General features: G+C 46.5%; 1 protein-coding gene across 5 annotated transcripts in view; it reads left to right on the top strand.

Moving 5' to 3' along the window:
- Window positions 1-22679, top strand: part of MRTFA (myocardin related transcription factor A) — a 208803-nt gene that overhangs the window by 34893 nt on the left and 151231 nt on the right. For 3 of the 5 annotated variants that reach the window (XM_051834082.2, XM_051834080.2, XM_051834084.2), the window contains one exon: window positions 20273-20334. The exons of the other annotated variants lie outside the window; for them this stretch is intronic. In XM_051834082.2, coding sequence (XP_051690042.2) covers window positions 20273-20334 — 62 coding nt within the window. The remainder of the gene's footprint in view (window positions 1-20272; window positions 20335-22679) is intronic. 5 annotated transcript variants of the gene reach the window in all.

Below are 22679 nucleotides of genomic sequence, written 5' to 3'. Positions count from 1 at the left end.
TGTCAGACCAGGAATGCAAACATTTTGCCCAACCGTGAAGGGGTTAGGACTCCTCCCAGCACAGGTTTGTTGTTGTTGTTGTTGTTGTTTTTTGGTACAAATAACTCAGAGAGAGTTGAAGTAGCTAACTTTGTTGAGTGTTTCACATTAGGCACTGTCAGGTGCTTCCGTGTGCGATGTCTTACTTGGTTTTGTTTGTTGACAGAATAGTTGTTTTTGCATGGAAGTGCTGCTCAGTGTCACCACTCTTTATCACTCCTGATTTGAGGATGGTCTTTGTACATGAGCTCCTGCAGCTTTTTTATTTTTAAGACTTACTTATTTATTTGAAAGTTGGAGTTACACACAGAGAGAAGGAGAGGCAGAGAGAGAGAGAAAGTGAGGTCTTCCATCCGTTGATTCACTACCCAATTGGCCGCAATGGCCGGAGCTGCACCGATCTGAAGCCAGGAGCCAGGAGCCAGGAGCTAGGAGCTTCTTCTGGGTCTCCCATGTAGGTGCAGAGGCCCAAGGACTTGGGCCATCTTCTACTGCTTTCCCAGGCCACAGCAGAGATCTGGATCAGAAGTGGAGCAGCCAGGACTCAAACCGGCGCCCACATGGGATGCGGCACTTCAGGCAGCAGGTTTACCCACTCCTACAGCTTTGTTAGGGAGCCTTTGCTGCTTGCTCCAGGAAGTGTGTGTGACCTCAGGGAGGAGCTCCTTTGTCTTCATTAGTAGAAAATAATTCTGGAGAGCTTTCACCACCAAACCTCCTCCCTCTCCCCCCCCAGTCTCTTCAGAGAGTGTTTCTCCAAGTAGGAATCCTGAAAACTTTTTCCATAGAAAATATAATTGGTGATTAGACCTATAGCTGAAACACACATAGTATGTATGTATGTATGTAGCACACGTGCAATATGTGTACATACACAGCAAACATGCACTCAAACACAGTATAGCACACACACACTCAGACAGTATGCATGTATTTAACACACAGGTACTCACATAGTATGTGTGTGTATAGCACACACACACTCATACAGTATGCATGTATTTAACACACGGGTACTCACATAGTATGTGTGTGTATAGCACACACACACTCATACAGTATGCATGTATTTAACACACGGGTACTCACATAGTATATGTGTGTATAGCACACACACACTCATACAGTATGCATGTATTTAACACACGGGTACTCACATAGTATGTGTGTATATAGCACACACACACTCATACAGTATGCATGTATTTAACACACGGGTACTCAAATAGTATGTGTGTATATAGCACACACACACTCATACAGTATGCATGTATTTAACACACAGGTACTCACATAGTATGTGTGTGTATAGCACACACACACTCATACAGTATGCATGTATTTAACACACAGGTACTCACATAGTATGTGTGTATATAGCACACACACTCATACAGTATGCATGTATTTAACACACAGGTACTCACATAGTATGTGTGTATATAGCACACACACACTCATACAGTATGCATGTATTTAACACACGGGTACTCAAATAGTATGTGTGTATATAGCACACACACACTCATACAGTATGCATGTATTACACATGCACTCACACAGTATATATGTAACACATGTATTTACACAGTGTTATATAGCACACAGGCAGTCACACACATGTGTATAGCATGCATGCTTATGTACTTATGTATGTGCAGCATACACTCACACAAGTATGTATATAGCATACATGCACTCTACATATATAGCACACATGTATTCACACAGTATATACACAGAACACACGTACTTACATGTATGTATGATATGTATATAGCACACATTGTATATATAGCATACATGTACTCACATGTTGTATGTATATGGTATGCATGCACTCAGTAATGTATGTAGTAACAGTATTCACGCAGTATGTAGGTGTATAGCGCACACACACTCATACGCTGTGTGTATGAATATACTCATGCATTCTCACATGCACACTTCATCTTAATTAGTATGTTTGTCACGTAGAAGAATTTCTATAATATAAGTCTTATTTAAGCATTTGTTTAATGGGAAGAGTTTGGGCCATGGAGATCACTTAATAATTATATGGCTTTGATGTGAACTCTTCTGGGCCTGACATCCCATCGGTAAAGTAGGGACAGACAAGGTGACTCCAGAAAGTTTGTGCAAAAATGGAATTAAAAGATAATGCATGGGGCCAGCGCTGTGGCAGAGCGGGTAAAGCCACCCCCTGCAGTGCCCACATCCCATATGGGCGCCGGTTTGTATCCCGGATGCTCCACTTCTGATCCAGCTCTCTGCTATGGCCTGGGAAAACAGTAGAAGATGGCCCAAGTCCTTGGGCCCCAACATGTGTGTAGGAGACCTGGAAGAAGCTCCTGGCTCCTGGCTTCAGATCAGTGCAACTCTGGTTGTTGCGGCCAGTTGGGGAGTGAACCAGTATCCGGATGGAAGACCCCTCTCTCTCTCTCTCTGCCTCTCCTTCTCTCTGTGTATAACTCTGACTTTCAAATAAATAAATAATTTTTTTAAAAAAAATAAAGCACGTTTCCTGTGAATTTTTTGTTTTTAAATTTTTACGTATTTATTTGATTGGCAAAGAGAGAAAGGGCACTCCCATTTGCTGGTTACTCCCCATACCCACAGCAGCCAGGGCTGGGTGAGGGCTGAAGCCAGGAACAAGGAACTCAATCCAGGTCTCCTTCATGGGTAGGAGGAACTCAGCCATTTGAGTGATGCCCCAGGTTCTGTCTTGGCTGGAAGCTGGAGTCAAGAGCCAGAGCCAGGAGTCAAACCCTGCACCCTGATAAGGAACCCCACTGTGAACTTTTTGAAGCCCTTGTTTGTGTATTCCCTAGGGATGCTGTCCAGACTAAGATACAGTGTTTGTGAAGTTCATGGGCACCCAGCGGCTGTTGTCACTGCTCCCTGTTTCACATCACATTGAGTAAAATCTCTCTGAACGTAACCAGCTTTCTTGGTCTCTTTGTTAAGATTGTTTAGTCGTATGCCCCATTGACAATGGAATTTATTTTTCTTTGCTTATCAATTGCAAATGCTATTAGAATTTTTATTCTTGTCCAGACTTCGGAATGAGGAAATTTTTATTTGGACAGAATTAAATGAATGTGCTTTAGGCAGCTTTCTGAGATCTGGCACATTTAGACAGGAAAATTAAAATTGCTTTCATGGTGGAGCCGGCACCTGGAACATAGCTGGCAACAGGCGGCAAGGTTGTGCAATCACATTCCTTATCGGATGTTCAGTGAGGTTATTGTTTCCCGAATACTCGAGGAAGTCCCTGCTCCCTTCCTTTCTGTCAAGAGCTGATTGTGGAGTAGGAGATGAGTAAATGAAAATTAATCTGACTTTTGGCAACTGGAGAACGCGAGGAATGCTAACCCCTGGGCATGTGGGCTTGCTTCAGGTCCCAGAGATCTCAGAGTCACGAGCCATGGTTATGAGCGTTTAAAGTAACAGCTATGGATGAACTCTGGCCTAAGCCTGGCAATTTAAAGAACTTTAGGTTGATAATGGAATGCATAGATGTTTTTAGTGCCAGTAGCCAGGAGCGTCTTCTGGGTCTCCCACGTGGGTGCAGGGGACCAAGCACTTGGGAAATCTGCTGCTTTCTCAGGCCAGCAGAGAGCTGGATTGGAAATAGAGCAACTGGGACTTGAACTGATGGCCATATGACATGCTGGTGCTGCAGGTGGGAGCTTTACCCACTATACCACCACACCGGTCTCTTATCTAAAATTCTTGGTAAAAAAAAATATTTTCTTTCACTCCATTGTTTCCAAAATAGCCACAATGATTTTTAAAAAATTATTTGAAAGAGTTACAGAAGCACACACACACACACACACACACACGAAAGATCTTCCTTCCACTGGCTCACCCCCAGATAGCTGCAGTGGCTGGGCTGGGCCAGCCGGAAGCCAGGAGCTTCATCCAGGTCTCCCACATGGGTGCGGGGACCCTGGCACTTGTGCCGTCTCCTGCTGCTTTCCTAGGCACATCAGCTGAGAGCTGGATAGGGTGGAGCACTTAGAACTCAAACTGGCGCCCATGTGGGATGCCAGCACTGCTGCTGGTGGCTAACCTGCTGTGCTATATGCTGGCACCCACATGATCTTGAAAACATAAACGGAATCCTCACTTCTCTGTGTAAATCCCTCCCCTCCAGTGGGTTTCCCACTGTAGAATTCTCCATGGCCTTCAGGGTGCATACATGCTCTCTGTTGAGCTTAGCCCTCATGGGAGCCCTTTCTCCACCGGTTGGGCCCAGCCTTTCATTGGTCTTACGTCCCACGAAGTCCTTTCTGTGTTTCCTGTGTAGCTTGGAGTGATGTGAAGTTATTTCCCTGATGGCTTACTCACCTGCTTTCATCTTCTTGCGCTCCTCAAGGGCAGAGGCCGATTTTATCCTTTTTGTGTAGTACGTTCTGGCACATGGTAGATATTTAATAAATGTTGGATGAATTAATGTGTAGTAATTTCTGCTTTATTTAGAAAAGCGAACACTTTATTTATTTAAAATGTTTATTTAGGGGCCAGCACTGTCGCATAGCAGGCTAAGCCTGTGCCTGTGGCATTGGCATCCCATATGGGCACCAGTTCTAGTCCCGGCTATTCCTCTTCCAGTCCAGCTCTCTGCTATGGCCTGAGAAAGCAGTGGAGGATGGCCCAAGTGCTTGGGCCCCTGCACCTGTGTGGGAGAACCAGAAGAAGCTCCTGGCTCCTGGCTCCTGGCTTTGGATCGGCCCACCTCTGGCCCTTGTGGCCATTTAGGGAGTGAAGCAGCAGATGGAAGCCCTCTCTTTCTGTTTCTCCCTCTCTTTCTAACTCTGCTTTTCAAAAAAATAAATACAACATTTTCTTTTAAAAAGGCAGAGTAACAGAGAGAGGGAAGGTCAGAGGTCTTTTGTCCACTGGTTCATTCCGCAGCAGTCAGGATTGGGCCAGCCCCGGGGGCTCCAGGGGCCTAAGCAGTTGGACCATCTTCCGCTGCCTTCCCAGATACGTTAGCAGGTGCTGGAGCAGCGAGACTGAAACCTGTGCTCCGATGCGGAGTAAGCGGCAGCTTAATCCTCCGCTTCAGATTGCCATTCCTGAAAAATGGACACTTCGGTTCCTAGAGGAGCAGGCATTTGCCTGCTGATTTGACAGCCAACACGATGGTGAAAGGTCAACATGGGACATAAATAAATTGTGTGTTTCTTGGAGTTAAAGTTTTTAGAGTTCAGGTTAGGTGGTACCTCCTGTGGGAAGGTGTTTCCTGACAGGTCCTAGTTGGGTTATGTTTCTTGTTGGGTCTGTGACACCATGTGCTTGTGTGAGAACAGGTTGCCTGTTTCATTCCCCTTGAGGGAGAGGGAATTTAGTTTATCGTCATATCGTACTGGTAGTTGTGCTCAATGAATGTTCCGTGAGGAGTGTGTGTCCCAGTGTTGCAAGAAACTAACAGCGTATAGAGCTCATTGATCCTAAGGATCACTTTGTTCTTTATCTGTTTCTCAAGTTCACTGAATTGTGATACTACTAGTAAAATTATTTTTTAGATTTTTACTATGGAAAATTTCAAACACATACACAGAAAAAAAAGAGAATAAAGTAGTGAACCAGCAGCATGGACCCATCCCCCAGCCTCTGCAGGTATCAGTACATGACGGGTCTTGGTACCTCACTTCCCCTGCCTTCCTCAGTATTTTAACACAGATCTCAAGTCATACCATTTCATCTGCACCTACTTCAGAAAGGGAACTAGTTTAAAACCTAGTTAACTCTTAGAAAAACCTGATACAAAAACTTCCTTTTGTTCTTGAATCAGCCGGGATGCCAGCTGGTGAATTTCCATGTGTTAAGCTATTCCTGAGGCCTGACTCACTTCCAAAAACATCCACTCCGTTGTAATGGCTGACATAGCAGCAGTTTGCTGGAATGTCTTATAGTGGTTAAGTATGTGTCTGTGCCTCGAGAGGTTACCAATAAGAAAAATTTGTCAATGTCAAATTTTTCATTTTGGAGATGTGTAAAGACAAATGATGCTTTTTGACATTGGTGGTTACCTCCATTTACAATTTGGAAAATGACAATGAAATGTGGTTTGTGTATTTGTGAATTTCCATAGTTCATTGTGAGTGAATTCCTTAGGGCCCTTGTTAGCAGTAAAATGAAAAGTTGGCCGGCACTGCGGCTCACTAGGCTAATCCTCCACCTTGCGGCGCCGGCACACCGGGTTCTAGTCCCGGTCGGGGCGCCGGATTCTGTCCCGGTTGCCCCTCTTCCAGGCCAGTTCTCTGCTGTGGCCAGGGAGTGCAGTGGAGGATGGCCCAAGTGCTTGGGCCCTGCACCCCATGGGAGACCAGGAGAAGTACCTGGCTCCTGCCATCGGATCAGCGCGGTGCGCCGGCCGCGGCAGCCATTGGAGGGTGAACCAACGGCAAAAGGAAGACCTTTCTCTCTGTCTCTCTCACTGTCCACTCTGCCTGTCCAAAAAAAAAGATAATCCTTTAACATATCTGCTGAAAGAAAACAGTGCCTCTCTTCCCTTTCTAAAGGACATTTTATTTGCAAATGAGGCTATTTTCCGAGGTCTAGGTACAACTTTAACTTCCAGGATTAGCCTATTGAGCCGCAGTGCCAGCAGGATTATCTTTTAAAATATAGAGATTGGCGCCTAGTGAATGGTTGAATTAGAACTGTGCTTTCTTGTTCTCTGGAGAAGAAATGAAGGGGAACAGAAGTGATCATAATAATGCTTAACTTTTTTATTTTTCGACCAGGGGAACATGACCCTGATTATAAGAAGCGACAAGTCCCAGCCCTGCTAGGAGTGAGCCTTGCTTTCCCTTTATCTGAGTCACGGCAGGAGTCTCCTGTATGTGAGATGGGTAGAAGGTGTTGGATATGGTGATCCCAAGTTTGTTCTCAGCTGTTTATTTTGAAAATTTGCTCTTTTATCTTCCCCCTTTTAAAGGATTTATTTATTTCAAAGACACACAGAGAGATCCATCTTCCATCTGCTGATTCACTCCCCAAATGGGTACAATGGCTGGAGCTGGGCCAGCATGAAGCCAGGAGCCCAGAAGTCCACACAGGTCTCCCACATGAGTGGCAGGGGCCCAAGGGATTGGACCACTTTCATTCCTTCTAGGCCTGTTAGCAGGAAGCTAGATTGGAAGCAGCTGGGACAGACCAGCACTCTGATAAGGGATGGTGGCATCACAAGTAGTGGCTTAACCTGCTGTGCCACAGTGTCCGACTCTTACTCTTTCCTGAACCCCGTAACCCTCAGTGGATTCCTCTGGTAAGGGCTCAGTGTGTGACTCCTTGAACAGGGATTTTACCATGATCATCTGTGTGTCCTTAGCATCTAGTACATGGTCACTTGGAAAATATTTGGTGACACATGATGGTCCTTTCCAGTGCTGAGATGGGGTTGTGAGTCCTCCAGAGGCCTCCGCCCACACTGTGGCACTAGTGGTAGTCCTGTGTGGGCTCCTCTGTTTTGTTCCTCTTCCTAAATGCTTTATTCTCAGGATCACTGTTTTCTTTTGGGCTATTCCTGGGAACAGGAGAGGAACACTTGTGTCTGGAACAGGAAGCGTTGTCAGACTGAAGTTATCGTGGGCAGGTTCTCTCTCTCTCTCTCTCTCTCTCTCTTTTTTTTTTTTTTTTTTTTTTTTTGACAGGCAGAGTGGACAGTGAGAGAGAGAGACAGAGAGAAAGGTCTTCCTTTGCCGTTGGTTCACCCACCAATGGCCGCCGCGGCCGGCGTGCTGCGGCAGGCACACCGCACTGATCCAATGGCAGGAGCCAGGTGCTTCTCCTGGTCTCCCATGGGGTGCAGGGCCCAAGTACTTGGGCCATCCTCCACTGCCTTCTCGGGCCACAGCAGAGAGCTGACCTGGAAGAGGGGCAACTGGGACAGAATCCGGCGCCCGACTGGGACTAGAACCTGGTGTGCCGGCGCCGCAAGGTGGAGGATTTAGCCTAGTGAGCTGCAGCTGGCCCGTGGGCAGGTTCTCAAGTCCTCCAGTGGCTATCAGAAAGAGTTCTGTGTTGGTAACTGATGCCAGAGTGCTTTCCACTTCACTGTTCCACCTCCTGTACTGAGCTTTGGTCCCTGCAAGTGACTTTGAGGGGAAATGGATTTCAGTCTTTTTTTTTTTTTTCCTAAGATTTATTTATTTGAAAGGCAGAGTTACAGGGAGAGGGAAAGACACTCTCTCTCTCTCTCTCTCTCTCTCTCACACACACACACACATGCAAATTGAAAGAGAGAGAGAGAGAGAGAGAGAGAAAGAGGATGGATGGATGGATGGGTGAGGGACATCCGCCATTGCCAGGGCTGGGCCAGGCCAAAGACTGGAGCATGGAGCTCCATCCAGGTCTCCCATGTGAGTGGCAGGGGCACACATACTTGGGGCCATCTTTGCTGCCTTCCCAGGAGCATTAGCAGAGAGCTGGTTTGGAAGTGGAGCGGCCAGGACTGGAACCAGCCAGCACTCACGTGGGATAATGGCATCACAGGTGGCGACATAACCCTCTGTGGGGAACTTTAAGCTTTAAAGGATATGTCCGTCATGCAGAATTAATTGATCTGCATCAGTCAGACTATGTGATGTTTCTCTTATCTGTGTGGTGACTGTTGATATAGGGGCTGAGCTGAACTAAGTGTAGTTTATCGTCTGTGCAAGACAGTAACACGGAGATGTTAAACATGGTGTCACTGAGCTGACCTATTCATGTATTGGAAAAACTGGAAAGTCAGTTCTCTCAACTTCAGCATATACAAAACCTTGAGTGATTTTAAATTTTCTTCTTCTAAATTTTTTTCTCATTATAAGCTTCCCATGTCTTATTTAATTTTTAAAAAAATTTGTTTTCATTTTATTTGAAAGGCAGAGCGAGAGCGAGATATTTGCTCCCCGGAGGCCCACAACAGCTGGTGCTGGGCCAGGCTGAAACCAGGAGCCCAGAACTCCATCCTGGGCCCCCATGTGGGTGGCAGAGACCCAGGGACTGCTGTCTTGCAGGCTGCATATTAGCAGGAAGCTGGATTGAAAGTGGAGTAGTTGGGACTTGAACTGTGCATGCCAACGTGGGATGGAAGTGTCAAGTGGCATCGTAACTGGCACACCAGTCCCTGTCCCTGTGTCTCATTTGATGGCACCTCCACTCTTCAGGTTACCCTAGTTGGAGCTTTGAACTGTTCCTTGTTTCTTATCCCATCTCCAGTCTGCTAGGAAAACTTACTGGACCTGTCTTCAAAATGTATCCCAAATAAGCCATCTCTGTCTCTGCCCTCTCTCTGTTGACTGTTGTACTTCTAACCGATGTCTGTTTCTGTCCTTTGCTTCATTCTCAGCACTGCTGTCTGAATCATTCTTTTTATACCTCAGTCAGATCATGTCGCTCCTCTGTTACTCTGAGCCCTGTAGTGGCTCCTCATTCTGCTCTGAGTAGAAGCCCATGGAGCCTTACATTCTTTAATTTTCCATTCTCTGGTGGCTGGCTGCTGCGGCCACACTCGCTCTCTCGCTTCCCTGAAGTTGGCATGCTGCTTTGGCCTGTGCGCCACTGCATGGGCCGTTGGCTGTGCCTGGAATGCTTCTCCTCTGGGTGTGTGCGGGGCAGTCTCTCATCCCTCTGCTTCATGTTGCTTTCTCAGTGACGTCTAGTGTGGTCATCGTATTTAAAAGTGCAACTCAGGTGGGCGCGTGGTTAAGAGACTGCTTGGGACACCCACATGCCATTTCGGAGTGCCTGGCTTTCAGTCCTGGCTCTGATCAGAGTCCAGCGTCCTGCTAGTGTGCAGCCTGGCAGGCAGTAGGTGACGACTCAGTACCTGGGTCCCTGCCCCTGTGTGGGAGACCTCGCGTGGGTTCCTGGCTCCTGATTTGGGCTTGACCGAGTCCTGACAGTTGTGGGCATTTGGAGAGTGGACCAGTGGGTGGGAGATCTCCATTTGCCTGTTTGTCTCTGGCTCTCTTTTCTGTGTCTCTCTGCCTTTCAAGTAAAATAAATATATAAAAACTTTAAAGGAGAGTGAGTGAGCCTGAAGTTCAGTTCCCAGAGAAGCTAAATCCAGTCCCTGATACAGCTAAGCTACAGAGTCTGTGGGATTACCACTCTTTTATTTAAAAAAAAAAAAAAAAGGATTTTATTTATTTATTTGACAGGTAGAGTTACAGTGAGAAAGAGAGAGAGACAGAGAGAAAGGTCTTCCCTCCGTTGGTTCACTCCCCAAATGGCTGCAGTGGCTGGAGCTGCGCCAGTCCAAAGCCAGGAACCAGGTGTTTCTTCCTGGTCTCCCACATGGGTGCAGGGGCCCAAGCACTTAGGCCATCCTCTACTGCTTTCCCAGGCCATGGCAGAGAGCTGGACTAGAAGAGGGGCAACTGGGACTAGAACCAGCGTCCACGTGGGATGCCGGTGCTGCAGGTGGAGGATTAACCTCGTGTGCCACGGCGCCGCCCCCGGGACTACCACTCTTAAAGAAGGCGTCACTCCCCTGCCCTCAGCACTTCTACTGCCTTTATTCTGATCTGCCTTTTCTAAAGCATTTATTGTATTTTAAGACCCATGTTGTTTACGTACTGTGTTTGTTATTTTATTGTCTGTTTTGGGTTTTTATGGTCACTGATGTGTACATTAAAATGTTCAGCACATAGGAGGTACTCAGTAAATAATTATTGAATAAATGAATAAATGATAAGCCTCTGAACTGTTTCTTTTGTTTAAATCAATGCTTTATGGTGCCCAGAGTCAGTACAACAGAGTAGTTGATATATTTGAATATACCATAGGCACTTTGAACCTTCATAGGCACTTTGTAAGATGGATAGTATTATCCACCTTTTTTTTTTTTTTTTTTTTTTGACAGGCAGAGTGGACAGTGAGAGAGAGAGACAGAGAGAAAGGTCTTCCTTTTGCTGTTGGTTCACCCTCCAATGGCCGCCGCGGCCGGCGTGCTGCGGCCAGAGCACCGCGCTGATCCGATGGCAGGAGCCAGGAGCCAGGTGCTTTTCCTGGTCTCCCATGGGGTGCAGGGCCCAAGCACTTGGGCCATCCTCCACTGCACTCTCTGGCCACAGCAGAGAGCTGGCCTGGAAGAGGGGCAACCGGGACAGAATCCGGCGCCCCAACCGGGATTAGAACCCGATGTGCCGGCGCCGCTAGGCGGAGGATTAGCCTAGTGAGCCGTGGCACCGGCCTATCCACCTGTTTTTAAAGAATGTATATTTATTTATTTGAAAGTCAGAGAGACAGAGATGAAGAGACAAAGATCTCTTCCATCCCTCTGTCTCCTCAGCACATTAACAGGAAGCTGGATCAGAAGTGCGGAGTAGCAGGGCCGGCGCCGGCCCACTTGGTCAATCCCCTGCCTGCGGCGCCCACATCCCATGTGGGCACCAGATTCTGTCCCGGTTGCTCCTCTTCCAGTTCAGCTCTCTGCTGTGGCCTGGGAGTGCAGTGGAGGATGGCCCAAGTACTTGGGCCCTGCACCCCATGGGAGACCAGGAGGAAGTACCCTGCTCCTGGCTTCGGATCGGTGCAGCAGCGGCCGTGGCGGCCATTTGGGGAGTGAACCAACGGAAGGAAGACTTTTCTCTCTGTCTCTCTCTCACTATCTGTAACTCTACCTGTCGAGTAAATAAATAAAAATCTTAAAAAAAAAAAAAAAAGAAGTGCAGAGTGGCTCAGTTTCCATCCAGGGGCTCCAGTATGGGATGCGGGCTCCCCAAGTAGGCGCTGCAGCACCTACCCTTCTGCGCTCTTTTTAGGTGAGGAAGGTGAGACTCAGGCTGAGTGCCTTAGTTCAAGGTGATGGAGCTTAGCAAGGGCGGGGCCGAGATACAGGTCTGTGTGTGACTCCACAGCCTTCCCTGTCACCGTCACCTCATCCTCCCCAACCAGCAGTTCAGCAAATATTTATTGAATGTGTACCGCGTTCTGGACGATTTTGACAGTTGAATAGCAATTTATTGTGAGTTTATTAATAAAAGTAGTTCTAACTGTTGTCTTTGTTGTGTAGTTTTGGGGAAGTAGGGCTTTTTATTTATTTATTTTTAAAGATTTATTTATTTGAAAGGCGCAGAGTTCAGAGAGGCAGAGGCAGAGAGAGAGAGAGGTATTCCATCCATTGGTTCACTCCCCAGATGGCCACAATGGCCAGAGTGCACCAATCTGAAGCCAGGAGCCAGGAGCTTCTTCCAGGTATCCCATGTGAGTACAGGGGCCAAAGGACTTGAGCTATCTTCCACTGCTTTCCCAGGCCACAGCAGAGAGGTGGATAAGTCGAGCAGCCGGGGGGCTGGCACCGTGGCTCACTTGGTTAATCTCCGCCTGCGGCGCCAGCATCCCATATGGGTGCCAGATTCTAGTCCCGGTTGTTCCTTTTCCAATCCAGCTCTCTGCTGTGGCCGGGGAGGGCAGTGGAGGATGGCCCAAGTGCTTGGGCCCTGCACCCCATGGGAGACCAGGAGGAAACACCTGGCTCCTGGCTTTGTTTAGGCGCAGCATCAGCCGTGGCGGCCATTTAGGGGGTGAACCAGTGGAAGGAAGACCTTTCTCTCTCTCTCTATCTAACCTATCTGTAAAAAACAAAAAAGAAGCCGCCACCTAGCGGCGCCGGCACACCGGGTTCTAGTCCCGGTTCGGGCACCGGATTCTGTCCCGGTTGCCCCTCTTCCAGGCCAGCTCTCTGCTGTGGCCCGGGAAGGCAGTGGAGGATGGCCCAAGTCTCTGGGCCCTGCATCCCATGGGAGACCAGGAGAAGCGCCTGGCTCCTGGCTTCGGATCAGCGCGGTGCTCTGGCCGCAGCACGCCGGCCGTGCCGGCCATTGGAGGGTGAACCAGCGGCAAAGGGAAGACCTTTCTCTTTGTCTCTCTCTCTCTCTCTCACTGTCCACTCTGCCTGTCAAAAAATAATAATAATAAAAAGAAAAAAAAAACAAAAAAGAAGAGGAAGTGGAGCAGCTGGGACTAGAACTGGCACTTGTATGGGATGCTGGCACTGTAGGTAGCGGCTTTACCTGCTACACCACAACACCAACCTGAGGATTTTTTAATTATTTAATTTATTTGAAGGGAAGAGAGATACCCAGATATATCTCCCATCTGCTGATTCACTCCCCAGATATTTGAATCTGGGCCGGTTGCAGTCAGGAGCCAGGAACTCAATCTGGGTCTCCCACCTGAGTGGCAGGAACTCACCTTCTTGGGCCATCACCAGCTGCTCCTCAGATTAAACATTAACAGAAGGTAGACACGGGCATGGAGGTGGGATTCGAACCTGGACACCCTGACATGGGAGGTGGGCATCCCAAGCATTGTCTCAACCACAATGTCAAGCACCGGCCCCAAGTGGGAATTTTAACGTATTTTTAAAATTTATCTGTAGGCTCTGCATAAATTTAGATAGATTTAGACATGAATATGACCATGATGAAGCTTTAATTATTCACAGACCAACTTTCTGTTGTTTTCAAGCAACCAAAAAGGAGTGCTAAATCCAAGATCAAGAAAAGAGAAGAAAATGCCTTAGATAGTCAGGAAGGAGCTTTTGAACATTGTTGACAATTCCTGAGACGACTCTTAAGTGCCAGAAGTACTGTGAGGAGTTGGTTCTTCCACCAGAAGTTGGAATGTGTTGATTAAACTGACATTGTGTGGTTATAAATAGGGCAGCACTTTCTGAGAAGAAAGCCAAAAAACACAGGTGAAAGGATGTGCAAGGAAAGCGAGAAGGAAGAGGTAGTGTGGTGGACAAGGTGTAGACTGATGGCAGTTCCCTGAGTGAGTCCCGGAGAGGACGGAGAGGACGCACTCCTCTGGGGGGGGGGGGGTGATGGACCCCCTGCTGTCAGATACAGAGGCGTGGAAGCCATGGGCCTGGGGGCCAGCTCCTTTGAATGCAAAGTCAAACCACAATGAGGGGTAGGCACTTGGTGTTGCAGGTGAGAGTTCCTGGATTTGGAACCTGCTCCAGCTGGTTCCAGCTTCTTGCTGATGCAGACCCCAGTAAGCAATGGTGATGGCTTGACTAATTGGGTTCCTGCCACCCATTTGCGAGTTCTGGATTGAATTTCCCAGTTCCTGGCTTTGGCTCTGCAGGCATTGTGGACATTTGGAACGTGAACCAGCAGATGAGAGAGCGTACTCTCTTAAAAAAAATGCTGGTAAGGAGGAGAAATTGTGTATTACCAATGGGAATGTAAAATGGTGCTACAGCTGTTGGAAACATTTTGGTGGTTCCTCAAATCACCGAAGCTAGGATTACCATCCCATCCAGAGCTTCTGCTGGTTACAAACACGGGACAATTGAAAGCAGGGAGTTGGCTGGCACCGGGGCTCACTAGGCTAATCCTCCACCTGCGGCACCGGCACTCCGGGTTCTAGACCTGGTTGGGGCGCCGGTTCTGTCCTGGTTGCTCCTCTTCCAGTCCAGCTCTCTGCTGTGGCCTAGGAAGGCAGTTGGAGGATGGCCCAAGTGCTTGGGCCCTGCACCCCATGGGAGACCAGGAGGAGGTACCTGGCTCTTGGCTTCAGATCGGCGCAGTGCGCCAGCCGTGGCAGCCATTTGGAGGGTGAACCAATGGAAGGAAGACCCTTCTCTCTGTCTCTCTCTGTCACTAACTCTGCCTGTTAAAACAAACAAACAAACAGGGAGTTACGGATGCTTTCACAGCAGCCAAAAGGTGATAGCCCCGTAAATGTCCATCAGACTGATGAATAGATAAAGTGAGGTCCATATAGACAATGAAATATTATTCAGCCTTAAAAAGGGAATGAAATCATAATAGGCGCTACACATTGGTGGACCTTGAAAATAAGTGAAATAAGCCAGTCACAAAAGGACAAATACAATTTCACTTACATAAATTATGTATGCATAAGCAAATTCTTAGAGACAGAAAGTAGAATGTATGTTGCCAAGGATGAAGGGGTTGGGGGATCATTGTCTGTGGTACAGAATTTCTGTTTGGGATGTTGAAAGGTTTTTGAAATGAATAGTGGTGATGGCTGCGCAACATTGTGAATCTACCTCATGCCATTGTATGGTTAAAATTGGTTAAAATGGTAACTCTCCTTTGGGTGTGGATGCATATGCCTGTGAGCCAGGGTATGAACAGTGTGGGCACGTGTGTCCACCGTGACTCGGCCTGCCGCGGAGACTCCCAGACATCAGCGGTGGAGCACTTGTGCTCTCTGGGCGCCCAGTAGCCAGCCAGCTGATCCTGCTCCGTCTCCTGAAGCCACACTTAGGAACATGGAGAGTGAATCAGTCACCAAGAAACGTTAAATTACAGGAAAGTTGAAATGGTTTCCGGAAGGGAGTACTGGATGACCAGGATGTGTGAAACTACTTTTCACTACGTAACTGACTGTACTGTTGCTTTTTTTTTTTTTTTAATAGTTATGCATTTCTATTTTGAAAAGCTAAAGGGCTGGTGCTGTGGTGTAGCAGATAAAGCTGGTGCCTGCAGTGCTGGCATTGAATCCCAGCTGCTCCACTTCCATTCCGGTTTTCTGCTATGGCCTGGGAAAGCAGCAGAAGATGACCCAGGTCCTTGGGCCCCTGCACCATGTGAGAGACCTGGAAGAAGCTCCCGGCTGCTGGCTTCAGATTGCCAGAACTCCAGCCATTGTGATCATTGTGAACCAGCAGATGGAAGACCTCTCTCTCTCTCTCTCTCTACTTCTCTGTAATTCTGCCTTTCAAATAAATAAATAAATATTTTTTTTAAAAAAGGAGAGTCAATTAAAAATTAATTCATTATGGTGAAAAAGCAAAGGAAAAGCTTTGCCTTACTCTGTGTAGAAAGCCAGGAGTCCACATGTTTATGTAAGACTAATGCAAAGGTCTTCAGGCAGGTCTGAGGCAAACAGTTTCCCTCTGCTACGCAGTACACTGATGGACGACTGATTTTCTCCTCTGTGACTCTAGTCCTAATAGAGGCTTTGCTGCGGTTTTCTCTACCCATTGTTCCTGCAAATAACTGCAGGTTAGGAGAATCATATAAAAGAATGGATGTTCAAATACTTGAAAATTATAACATGGGTTTTGCTTTGCAGTTTCAAAAAGCAAGAGCCATAGCTATGTGTCTGGTGCTATAGTTGTCCCTTGGTATCCACAAGGGGCTGGTTCCACGAACACTATTTTTCCCTTATTACCTTAATCAACATTACTGCTGTCTTCTGCTACCTTCCCAGACGCAGTAGCAGGGAGCTAGATTTGAAGTGGAGCAGCCGGGACTTGAACCGACACTCTGATATGGGGTGTTGGCATAGCGAGCGGCAGCTTAATTTGTGCATCACAAGGCTGACCCCTCTACTGCCCAAGTATTTAAGGAACTATTGTTTCCAAATCTTTAGGGCACACACATCTGATTCTTAAATTCTTCCCAATTAGAGAATGGATATGTAAACTTTTCTTCTGTTGTGACTTCTTAAATGTTTTGTTTTAGTAAAGCATTGTGCGTAGTACTACAGGGTAGAATGAATACATTGGGTCGGTAGTGAGATTCTGATCCTCGTTTTTCTGTTAAGTCACTGAAGACTTAGTGCTCTGATTCTGTGGCTGAACATCAGGGATTGGCTGTGTTAGAGTCCTGAAGTTCTAGCTGTGAAAGTTTCGTCATTCCAGGTTTCATTGGCATTTTTCTAAAGCTGATAAAAGATGAAAGGAAGTTTGCTTATATTACTGTTCATATAAAAATAGAGTTCACTTCAATATTGAAGTGAGTGAGACTCGGATTCTGAAGGGGCTTAGTCAGTGGATGACTCAAGCAGCCTTCATGCAAGGAGGTCTTACGGAGCAGTCAGTTTCAAGGTTCATTTCCTGATGACTTTGAATTAAAATCCAGGGTCTCGTTTTGATATTAAGAAAGGTAAGAAATCTGACATGATCTTGCATCTTATCTCTGTTCAGATATTTTTCAGAAGTAATTAACTACTTCTCAGGGGTTGACTTCTCCCATGCCAGCTTTCATTGACATACTGTTGTTTCAGTCATTCTCCCTGAGTTGCTTTTCCCAAGAGTAAAGGACTGGGCTCATACCTTTGCATCAAGATCCAGGGAGTATTTTAGGCTTGGCGTGCTCAGACCTGGCCGACTTGATTAATAATGTGGACAAACTAGTGCGTTAGAACATTCTTTAAGTTCCAAGTCACAAACTGTGTTTTAAATGAATACAGGAATGTATAAAATTAATACTTCAGTCCTGAGCAGCACAGACAGCCAAATGCCAATAGCCCTGGGTGACTGTCTGCGAGGCTCTTGCTTGCCCTGCACATTTCTTCCCCTGCGTTAAGCAGTGCCAAGAGCAGTCAGGAGAGAGTTTGCTCCTTGGCGCTCTGCTACCCTCTGCTTTCGGCAGGGAAAAAGGCTGCTGTTTTACTTCTTAAACTCCTACCATATGGAAAATTTCTAAAAATAAACGTTGGATTTGTTATTGGACTTCTAAATTTGTAACCTCCACTATCCATGACTAAAGGCAATATAAATACCTATGGTTACTCTATGTACAAAGTTGTGGCACTGTTTCAGTGAGGAAGGTCACTCGACACAGTATCTGACTTATCAATTAAATCAGTTTACTGTCAGTTTTTGTCTCAGCGGGCATGGACGAACACAGTTTTGTTGTCAGGCAAGAGTTACTTGGTCGTTTCTAATGAATCTACTTTACCTTTTGTTCATTAATTATGGATATAATTATGTGGCCGACATATTCATGAAAATGTGGAAGTACATTGGATTTTGACAACTTGAATGTACTAAGGGAGCTAACTTTTAGAAAGAATTCCATTGTTGCTCTTTTTGAAAATTTGCATCAGTTGGGCCTTCAATCAACAGAATATAATGAGCAACTTTAAACATGTTTTAATTTTTTTTTTTTTTTTACTTTATTTGAAGGCAAAGTCTTGCAACAACCTAGGCTGCTGCCTCCCAAGGAACACATTATTGGCAGGAAGCTAGAATCAGAATTGGAGCCAGGGCTTGAACCCAAGCATTCTGACATGGGGTGTCGGCACCTCAAGGGTCGTCGTCTTATTTATTTATTTATTTGAAAGTCAGAGCTATACACAGAGGTCTTCCATCCACTGGTTTACTCTCCAAATGGCCACCATGGCAGGAGCTGCGCCGATCTAAAGCCATGAGCCAGGAGCTTCTTTCAGGTCTTCCCACATGGGTGCAGGGACCCAGGATTTGGGCCATCTTCCCAGGCCATAGCAGAGAGCTGGATCGGAAGTGGAGCAGCTGGGACTTGAACCGGTGCCCATATGGGATGCCAGAACTGCAGGCAGCAGCTTTATCCATTGTACCACAGCGCCGGCCCCCAGGGTCAGCTTAACCCCTGCACCAAATGCCTGCCCCTGTGAGCACTTATTATATGTCAGGTACTGTTAGGTCTTGGGGGATACAGAGTTACATAAAAGATGACTCTTGTTCAGACAAGTAAGAGAGAGAAAAAAGGAAACCTGGGACACTAAACTGCTTTAAGTGCTGCTATAATAGAGAAACAGCTAAATGCTATGAAATCGGGACAGGCTTTGCAAAAATATTTCAGTTGTATCTTTAGTAATAATAGTTGTTTACAATAATGGCTATATTTTATTGGGTGCCTACTGTGTGCCAGGATTAATGTTACCTACCAGGAAAAGGGGAGGAGTGCATCCCAGGCAGTGAGAGAAGTAATAGAGCTTTAAAGGATTACAGGTTGTGGAAGGAAGTTTGGTGTGGCTGAATTAGCAGAGCGAGAGGCAGATGCCAGAGCAAAGGCTAGTCTGACCCTGGGAAGTCAGCTTTTTATTTTATTTTAAGATTTATTTATTTGAGGCCGGCGCCGCAGCTCAATAGGCTAATCCTCCACCTGGCAGTGCCGGCACACCGGGTTCTAGTCCCGTTGGGGCGCCGGATTCTGTCCCGGTTGCCCCTCTTCCAGGCCAGCTCTCTGCTGTGGCCCGGGAAGGCAGTGGAGGATGGCCCAAGTGCTTGGGCCCTGCATCCCATGGGAGACCAGGAAAAGCACCTGGCTCCTGCCTTCGGATCAGCGCAATGTGCCGGCCGCGGTGCGCCGGCCGCGGCGGCCATTGGAGGATGAACCAACGGCAAAAAGGAAGACCTTTCTCTCTGTCTCTCTCTCTCACTATCCACTCTGGCTGTCAAAAAAAAAAAAAAAAAAAAAAAGATTTATTTATTTGAAAGGCAGTATTAGGAAGGGAGGGATAGAAAGGTCTTCCATCCTCTGGTTCACTCCCCAAATGGCCACAATAGCTGGAGCTGGACCAGTCCCAAGCCAGGAGCCAGGAGCTTCTGGGTTGCACCTGGGTACAGGGGCCCAAGCACTTTGGTCATCCTCCACCACTTTCACAGGCACACCAGCAGGGAGCTGGATTGGAAATGGAGCAGCTGGGACTCGAACCGGCACCAATATGGGATGCTGGTGCCACAGCAGCAGCTTTACCCACTATTCCACAGTGCCTACCCTGAGTTCAGCTTTTGGAAGACTTTAGATCCACTGTGGCTACCCCGTGTTTGTTCTCTTTTTCTTTCTTGGAAAGCTTTTCTTCCCTCTTGCCAACCTAACCTATTATTAAAGATCCAGCTTTAGGGCATCTGTTAAGTGAATATTTCCTCCCCTTCTCCAAAAATCTTACTGATTTTTTACAGAATGATTGCACTAAGAAGCTGTGCCTCCCAATAGGGCATGTAGTTTCTTGAACCATTTCTTTGTGTCACCCAGTCTGATCTGCCCAACTCATTTCTGCATTCCTGGAGGGCGGAGCGTGAGTTCTCCAGCTCCTGATGTAACGCTCTCAGTGTTGCGGGGACTCACGTACATCCGGGTGGATGAACACGATCCTTTGCAGTAAGCACAGTGGGTGAGATCGCCCGTGTCTAAGAGGCATTCCTTAACGCGCATGAGAGCAGTTCTCAGAAGTATTGCTCGGTTGTGACTTGGATATAAGATGGGCTAATTACAGTACCTATCTCAGAAGAGTTCTTGTGAGGGTTAATTAGGACTCTTAAGCACTTAGGACAGTGTCTAGTCCATGGCAAGTGCCCAGGTAATGTTGTGTGTTACTTAGCTCTGCCTCTGTGGGCCTGGCTGCCGGTGAGAACCCAGCCACTGCTGGGTGAGTAGAAAGGATAGAAAGGAGCGAAACAGCCTCTTGTCTTTGAAGCCACATGGCCTTTGGAACTGGAAGCACATGAACTTTTGTTTTTCTGTTTGTGTTTTAGTGATTGAAGGGTATGGTTGGCATGGAATTGAATTTCATCTCTCTGTGGGAATTGTAAGCAAGGTAGGTGCCAGGTTTATTTACTCTTCTCTGTCTTCTTTCCTAATGTGTTTGTTAATATTTTCAGTTATACTGACCTAAAATAGGTCAGATTTGATTATTGTTTAAGGAAAACATTGTTTGTAGCTTCACTCATCATGGCCCCCGTGATGGTCTGTCACCATGCTTTATCTAAAGTTGTGGACTATATCTGGTCTCTTGCTAGAATGTGTTGAATGCTAAGGATAAACATAATCAACTTATAATTTCGGTAATCATAGAATTGCGAATATATCCCAGGCTCTGTGGTCTGATCCTGGAGGGCAGAAGTTCTTGTGTTGGATGGAGCCTTGTGTGGGTTGGTGAGCAGTAGTGGCTCTGAAGTTCAGTGGCTGTGTGTGGACTGGACTGAGTGCAGCAAAGAGCCTGTCTTGACACTGGCCAGGCAGCCACTGGCTGCAGTGACTTTGTCCCTGATGTCAGTGCTGTCCTCTTAACCACTGGAGTTTGATTTGACACAGTGTGCTTATGTCTGGGGCCTGAGCAAAAGTACATCAGATGTGACTTTTGCTCGTATCTGTCTTGTCTGTATATGTCAGGTGCCCACAAAAAGAGCTATAGAAGGCAGCTTCACGTAGCTCTGCAAACCTATTTCTGCCAGAACATTTCCTGTCAAAGTAAGGACTAGGGCTAGTTCACCTAGTTCCAGTTTTTTGTCATCGAATAAGTTGTGAAACCCATTGCTCATTGGTACAGGAGACGTGGATCTCTCCGAGAGTGAACTTGATAGCCAAACCAACAGTTCTCAGAGTTCTCCAACCAGGAAATTTCTGAACTTGTGAGTTCACGAGTTGAGTTGATGTCAGTGTTTGGACTCTGGCTGCACCCATACCTAGAACAGCACAGGTTCTGGAAAACTGGTTTCTTTCAGAAGCCAAGAACAGGAACCTGTCACACAGTGCTGCGAGGAATGGTTGAGCCACATTCTGCAGCAGGAGGAGCCGTGGCCCTGGGGTTGACGCTGCTGCCTTGGGAGGGAAGGGTAGGGGAAGGTGAATCTCTGCCACTTCATCGTCACGTGTGGCTGAGTTCTCAGTGGTCAGTCAGGACAGGCTCTTCCATCTGCTTGTACATTGGGGGTTAACAGACAGGAACTACTTCATGGAAGCATCCTGGAAGGAGAAGAGAGGAACTAACATGTACTGAACACTTACAGAGGGTTCCGCGTGGTACTGTGAATTCCATGGACTTTTTCTGAAATGTATCAAGTTCATAGATACAGGTTTTCAAGTCTAGGTGGGTAATATTTTGAGTGCCACTGTCTTGAACTGTTGTGGCCTTTATGATCGTTATATATAGGAAATAAAATAGTTGTATGTTGATTGATGTTACATTGTTTGTGTTTTTAGAACATTTTATGGAGAAGGAAAGAATATACTGCATGAGTTAGTGGAGTTTTTTGTTTTTATTTTCTGGGCTTGCTACTGATTTAGCCAAAGGCAGGGAGGAGACTAGAAGGTTTGAAATTAGAGACACCTGTGCTGTTCTGGGAAGTTGAGACTCCTGACCTAGGGTTTGCTGAAGTTGACGCAGGGGAGGTCAGAGTAGGTTAATATTTTCAGAGCCCAAAGCAGATGTGTATTGGGGTTGCTTATAGGTGGAGTTTTGCCTGATCTTTGTATCTGCAGACAGCATGAATAAGATACAGAACTGTTCTTTGGGGAAACTGCTGTGAAAGTCCCGGATCCCATGCAAATTAATTTCCAAAAATACCAAAAAAAATTCCCCATTTGACTGTTTTGATTGGCTGAGGGAATTGTCTGTTGTTATCCTGCCTGTAAAGAAATGGCCACACATTCTTTTAAAACAATTATAAATTTGATTTTCTCCTGTTCAGTTTTTTTGTTTTGAAATTCTCATTGGAGGTGTCATTTCTGTGTCTCAGTCACTTGCTGTAATTGTGGGATCAGAATTAATTGTTCATTTCTCTTAGGTAATACAAAATTAAGTTGATGTGTTCTTTCTTCTTATTCCATAGCTAGGGATCCTCAGTCTGTTGTCTTTCTACTGCTAAAATAGTGCGCTTTCATTGTGGTCTGAGAGTAACCCAGGGACAATACTGTCCTTTCAAGAATCGAAATGGATGTGTTAATATGTCTTTTCTTTGCTTTCTTATTTTAACTATTTTCTCAATTTTTATTTATCTGGAAGGCAATAACAGAGAGGGAGGTGGGGAGAAGGAGAGGTATTTCCCATCCACTGGTTCACTCCCCAAATGTGTGCAAGAGCTGGCACTCAGCCTAGCTGAGGCTGGTGGCCAGAAACTCATTCCAGGTCTCCCTTGTTGGTCGCAGGGACCCAAGTACTTG

This window comes from Oryctolagus cuniculus, chromosome 11, assembly GCF_964237555.1.
Source record: "Oryctolagus cuniculus chromosome 11, mOryCun1.1, whole genome shotgun sequence".
Taxonomy (NCBI): domain Eukaryota; kingdom Metazoa; phylum Chordata; class Mammalia; order Lagomorpha; family Leporidae; genus Oryctolagus; species Oryctolagus cuniculus.
The sequence above is the reverse complement of the archived record's forward strand: the minus strand, read 5'-3'. Positions and strand labels throughout refer to the sequence as shown.